Source organism: Protobothrops mucrosquamatus, unplaced genomic scaffold, assembly GCF_001527695.2.
Source record: "Protobothrops mucrosquamatus isolate PMUCROS unplaced genomic scaffold, P.Mucros_1.0 scaffold1377, whole genome shotgun sequence".
NCBI classification, from domain to species: domain Eukaryota; kingdom Metazoa; phylum Chordata; class Lepidosauria; order Squamata; family Viperidae; genus Protobothrops; species Protobothrops mucrosquamatus.
In genome coordinates, this window is record NW_015387566.1 from 30,057 (window position 1) to 36,056 (window position 6,000).

Here is a 6,000-nt window from a genome sequence, read left to right on the forward strand (position 1 = left end):
GAAGGAATCTGGCCTTTTGTGGGAGCAATCAACCCTCTTTTTTCTTCCGGAGAAAAGTCCCCAAGGTGTTTTTCATCTTTTCATCATCATCATCATCACCTACTTCCACAAATCAGGGGCGGCTTTTCTGCCGCGCTACCTGAAAGTGCATTCTCAGCAGCCCCTCAATCCCGGCTTCTATTTCATCCTTCTCTCGCAGAGCAGAAACTCCTTCAGGGGAGCCCGTTAAGACGATGTCCCCTTCTTCCAAGGCGACGATGCCACTGATGTAGCTGATGATGTACGGAATGGTGAAAATCATGCCAGATGTGTTCCCTTCTTGCCGCAACTCTCCGTTTACCTTTAGCCAGATCTTCAACTGATGTGGATCTGGGACTTTCTCCTTGGGCACAAAGTCACTCACTGGACAGGAAGTGCTGAATCCTTTGGCCAGAGTCCAGGGGAGCCCCTTCTTCTTGCACTCCTCCTGGACGTCCCTGGCTGTCATGTCCAGGCAAAGCGCATAGCCGGCCACGTGGCCCATGGCTGCTTCCTGAGGCACGGCCTGGGCTCTCTTCCCAATCACCACGCCTAGTTCCACTTCGTGGTGCAGCGTCTCACAATAGTAGGGCTGGATGATGGGGCTGCCTTCCCTGACGTAGGCCGAGGAGGGCTTCAGGAAGAAGAGCGGCTCGGTGGGGAGGGCATTCTTCATCTCCTTGGCGTGGGCTGCGTAATTCCTCCCCACACAGAAGATGTTCTTGCCCCATTCCCAGAACTTGCCTATAGGCTTAGAAGAAGCCATGCTGCAACGATCAGCGCTTCAAAACAGGAAAACCTGGGGGCAACAGTTGTTGTTTAGCTTTGCTTGAAGAGCAACAATTTCTCCACGCAGTAATTTGGATCCTTATTTTCAGTCTGGGGGTGGAAAAACAATAATTTAAAGGGTTTGTTCTTTTTTCCCATACAGCTTGGTTTTGGTTTTTGCTTAAAAATTCTACACACAGATCATTTATTTCTTTGCCAGATTATATGGAATGGAATGGAGTAGAGTAGAATATAGAATAGAATAGAATAGAATAGAATAGAATAGAATAGAATAGAATAGAATATATTGTAGAATAGAATAGAATAGAATAGAAAATGAATAGAATAGAATAGAATATAGAATAGAACAGAACAGAACAGAACAGAATATAGAACAGAATAGAACAGAATATAGAATAGAATAGAATAGAATAGAATAGGAATAGAATAGGAATAGAATAGGAATAGAATCGGAATAGAATATTCTTTATTGGCCAGGTGTGATTGGACACACAAGGAATTAGAAAAAACTCAAGCTGGCCTACATTAAAAATGCAACAAAAGTAATCAGAATACCAAAGGTACAAAATGAAATGATGCTATGGGAACTGATCACGAGAGGCATGCTGTGGGTCCCATTGGTGAAAGAGTGTGCAGTTTTGGATACAGAAAGTGTGTGCTGTTTCTGTGCCGGCATCAGCTTTTTGGAACACCAATCCCCCCAAGATTCATTTCGCCCTGACCATAATGATTCTTCTGGAGCCTGAAAACTTGGATGTCTTCCTGGGCAGGAGGGTCAGATTCTTAGCTGGAGCCTGTGAGGTTGTTTTAAAGGCCAAGGGGGATGGGCCAAACAAGAGATAGGTGGTCGTGGGGTTTTCAAACTTTTCAGGCTGGGGAATCCCTGATCAAGAAACAAGGGCCTAATGACAGAAAATGTGCTGTATTCAAGGATTTGTGTGTGTGTGTGTGTTGCTTGTTGCTGTTTTGCCCTTAGCCCCTAATGAAACCTATAGTTTTTGCAAAACTCTAGAACGCCATGGGATACAATTTAAAAAACCCTCAATATAACCAGAACAAGTCAATTCTTTGTCTTTTGCAATTGCTACAGTCATCTAGAAAAGCAGGAATATGGATGAAATCCAGGTTTCTGCTCTTTCATGGTATATCTTCTTCAGCAATTGCCTTCTAACATCTGGATTTGCAGAACCACCATCCTAATTGCAAACTACTGATGCTTCTGGCAGAAATCAACATTGCTACCAGCAGAGTCAGGTAACAGTAATACTATAACATTAATAACATAATTATCTTTTCCAAGTTGCTTGATTGCATTCAAGCCACTTACCATATAGTACATTATTACGTATTACTCTATACCAACAATAATTTGTCCATACAACTACAGCATTAATCCTAAAAATACGTATTACGGTTCCTATGCCTTCCAGCATATGTTTTGTATACCATGGGCAGAATTGTTTAATGCTTCAGGAAAAAAGACAGATATTCCCCACTATTGCAAAAAAAGACTTTTCTGCCTACTTTTTTCATTTTCTGAAAATTATTATCTTGAAGCAAGAGAAAAGCCTCCAGATGATCTTCTCACTCTGGGATTGAACTCTGCACCTCAAGAGAGCCTTCCTGCATTTGGTCACTGATTAATGATTCTAATTAGGTCAGTTTGGACTCAGATTCTCTGGGGAACTTCCCCATTTCAACATCTATGGAAAACCTGATATAAAATTGCAGAGGAAAATCTAACCCAGGGGTAGGCAACCTTGGCTCTTTTATGACTCCTGGACTTCAACTCCCAGGAATTCTGGCTGGCTCAGGAATTCTGGGAGTTGAAGTCCAGGAGTCATAAAAGAGCTAAGGTTGCCTACCCCTGATGTAACCGAACTTTGCGGAGCTGATTGCTAAATAAAGGAGGAAGCGGGGACTGGCCCCCTGCCCGGGCAAGGGGGCACGGGTGCGGGGCTCAGCCCCAGCCAGCCTGGCTCCCATGCTCACCTTCTGCCCAGCCTGACCCTCCAGCCAGAGGCTTCATTTCCAAACAGAACAGAATAATTCTTTATTGGCCGAGCGTGGTTGGACACACAAGGAATGTATCTCTGGTGGTGCAGAAGCTCTCAGCATACATATAAACAACAAAGTGATATACAGGCAGTTCTCGACTTACGACAGTTCATTTAGTGACCATTCAAAGTTTCAACGGCACTGAAAAAAAGGGACTGATGACCATTTTTTCCTTCTTACGACCATGGCCAAAAGATCAACATTCGGACACTCGGCAACTGATTCCTATTTATGACGGTTGCAGCATCCTGGGAGATGTGATCCCCTTTTGTGACCTTCTGACAATCAAAGTCAACGGGGAAGCCAGATCTGTTGAACAACTCTGTTCTTAACTGCAGCGATTGATTTAACCCAGTGGTTCTCAACCTGTGGGTCGGGACCCCATTTGGGGTCGATCGACCATTTCACGGGGGTCGTCAAGCAAGGCTGTCTGCCATTTTTTTGTCCGCCATTTTTTTTGTCCGCTATTTTTTCCCCCTTTTCCGGCGGGTGCCTTACCTCCCTTGGGCTGGGCCAGCTGGTGGTCGGCCTGCTCCGTCTCTGCCGCTTGCCAGCTACGCCTCGGCCGGCGCAGGGGGNCGTGGCGGCGGCGGCGCGCCTGCGCCTAGGGAGCGCCCGCCGGAGCGGCTGGGGTCGGCCGGGGCGCGCGGGCTTCGGTTGCGGCGCCTCCGCCTCGGACCATGGTCTGCGCGGGCGGCGGGAGGACCGGGCCGGCTTTGCTGCTGCTGCTGGGCGCGCTTCGGAGCGGTACGTGGGTGGCGGAGGGCGGCGGAGCCTCGGCCCGCGCAGGAGGAGGCGCCCCGCGCTTCCTCGGCCGGCTCCTCTCGGGGAGGCTTCGGGCGGAGGGAGGCAGGGAGGCAGCCGGCGGGGCCGGGCGGCTTCCAGGAGACCGGAGACCGCCGCCCGCCGCCGGCCAGGGCCATTCGGGGCGCCCAGCTGGGCTCTGGACGCAGCCGCCGGATCCCTTTTCCCGGTGGAGGCGCTTTCCTGCAGGAGAAGCGGCCCTTTGCGCCCTCAATGAGGCAGGTTCCCCTTGGACGATTTCCTCCCGGTCCCGCAGTCGGGTTGATTAGCTGCTCCTGCTTCCGAAAGCGTCTCCCCCCCCCCCCGTTCATAGGAAATAGAGCAGGGGCACCTCTTGGGTGAGGCTTTGCTGGAGGCCCTCCCCTCCCCCTCCCCACCTGCCCTGCTGGAGAGATTAGGGAAAAATGGAGGGGGGGGGGTCGTCACATCAAGATGGCATCGTTTGTCATTGATCAACTAACAGAAGAACAAAGTTGGAGGGTCCTTGGAGGTCTTCTAGTCCAACCCCCTGCTCAAGCAGGAGACCCTATATCAGTGGTTCTCAACCTATGGGTCGCGACCCCATTTGGGGTCGATCGACCATTTCACGGGGGTCGCCAAGCAAGGCTGTCTGCCATTTTTTCCCCCTTTTCCGGCGGGTGCCTTACCTCCCTTGGGCTGGGCCAGCTGGTGGTCGGCCTGCTCCGTCTCTGCTGCTTGCCAGCTACGTCTCGGCCGGCGCAGGGGGCGGAACCACGCATGCGCAGCGCTCCCGGGCAGGGAAAGTCCTCGACTTACGACCGGTTGGGTAGTCCTCGACTTATGACTGGTTTAGTCCTCGACTTACGACCGGTTTAGTACTCAACTTACGACCGGTTTAGTACTCGACTTACGACCGGTTGGGGGTTGCGGCATTAAAAAGGTTGAGAACCACTGCCCTATATCATTTCAGACAAGTGGCTGTCCAGTCTCTTCTTGAAAGCCTCCAGTGATGGAGGAGGGAGAGGGAGGGAAGGAAGGAAGGAAGGAAGGAAGGAAGGAAGGAAGGAAGGAAAAAAAAAGAATAGCAGAATAACAGTTGGAAGGGACCTTGGAGGTCCTGTAATGCAAAAATCTCATTTTGCTTGATTGGGCAATAAAGACAAAATTTCAGTTTCGGACTATAAAACTAGTTTTCCGTTGCAGCTCAGTTTTCAAGTCGCATGTTATTTGCTGAAGGAGCATTTTCAAAAAGATGCCACTTGCCCTTTTGACAAGTTGTTTTATGCAGAAACATGCACACAAAGTTCAAAACCTTGAACCATTGGCAGGTTTTCACCAAATGCTGACAAAACAAGTTCAATAAACTTCACAAATTCCCAGCCTGCATTGTAATGATCCAGGATTTAAAGAGTTGTTGAGGATGACTTCAGCTGAAGTTTGCCTGTTTCTTCTTGTAATTATTCGCACTGTTAGGTGTAATATCTTTGTTTAGATACTGAAATCCAAAAGAGGTTGTTTATGAGGAAAAAGTGGTTGCTTTGAAGGTGGCCAAGTTGCATGTTGATTAAGTTTAGGTTCCAGCTGATTCCAGGCTATAGAGAAACATTTACAGTGGCTTTCCTTCATCCGGTATCTTCCAGATGTGTCAGGAATATCAATCCCTGAATTCTCATGTGCGGTTCTGAGTATCATGGTGCTAAAAACATCAGGAGAGCAGAATAGAATAGGAATAGGAATAGAACATAGAGAAATAAGGTTGAAAGGAACCTTGGAGGTCTTCTAGTCCAACCCCTTGCTCAAGCAGGAAATCCTATACCCTATAGCCATTTCATAAAATCATAGACTCACAGGGCTGGAAGGGACCTTGGAGGTCTTCTAGTCCAACCCCTTGCCTAAGGCAGGAGTCCTTATTCCATCCTGGTCAAATGGCTGTCCAGTCTCTTCTTGAAAACCTCCAGTGATGGAGCACCACAACTTCTGGAGGCAAGCTGTTCCACTGATTAATCATTCTCACTGTCTCCTTAGTTCTAAGTTGGATCTGCATGATCTTCCAGCTGTTACTTCTTGTCCTGCCCTCTTCTCTGTGACAGTCCCTCAAGTACTGGAAGGCTGCTATCATATCACCCTTAATCCTTCTCTTTGTTAGACTAGACATACCTAGTTCCCTCGACCATTCATCGGATGGTTTAGCCTCCAGACCCCTTATCATCTTTGTTGCTCTTCTCTGCACTCTTTGTACGGTCTCAACATCTTTTTCATATCATGACGACAAAACTGGAGGCAGTATTCCAAAAATGGTCTCACCGGTGCAATATAAAGCAGTACTGTCACTTCCTGTGATCTTGAACTATCATCCCTCTGTTGATGCAG

General features: G+C 48.4%; 1 protein-coding gene across 1 annotated transcript; it reads right to left on the reverse strand.

Annotated features, from left to right (window-relative positions):
• Positions 1-95: 95 nt before the first annotated feature.
• FAHD1 (fumarylacetoacetate hydrolase domain containing 1) lies at positions 96-889 on the reverse strand. Its single transcript, XM_015821647.1, has one exon. It carries the CDS (start codon positions 782-784, stop codon positions 113-115), a length of 672 nt encoding a protein of 223 aa, XP_015677133.1. The 5' UTR covers positions 785-889; the 3' UTR covers positions 96-112.
• Positions 890-6,000: the final 5,111 nt, after the last annotated feature.

Bases quoted from the DNA above. Each gene is read 5' to 3' on its own strand.
- FAHD1 (XM_015821647.1), bottom strand. From the start codon at position 784: ATGGCTTCTTCTAAGCCTATAGGCAAGTTCTGGGAATGGGGCAAGAAC.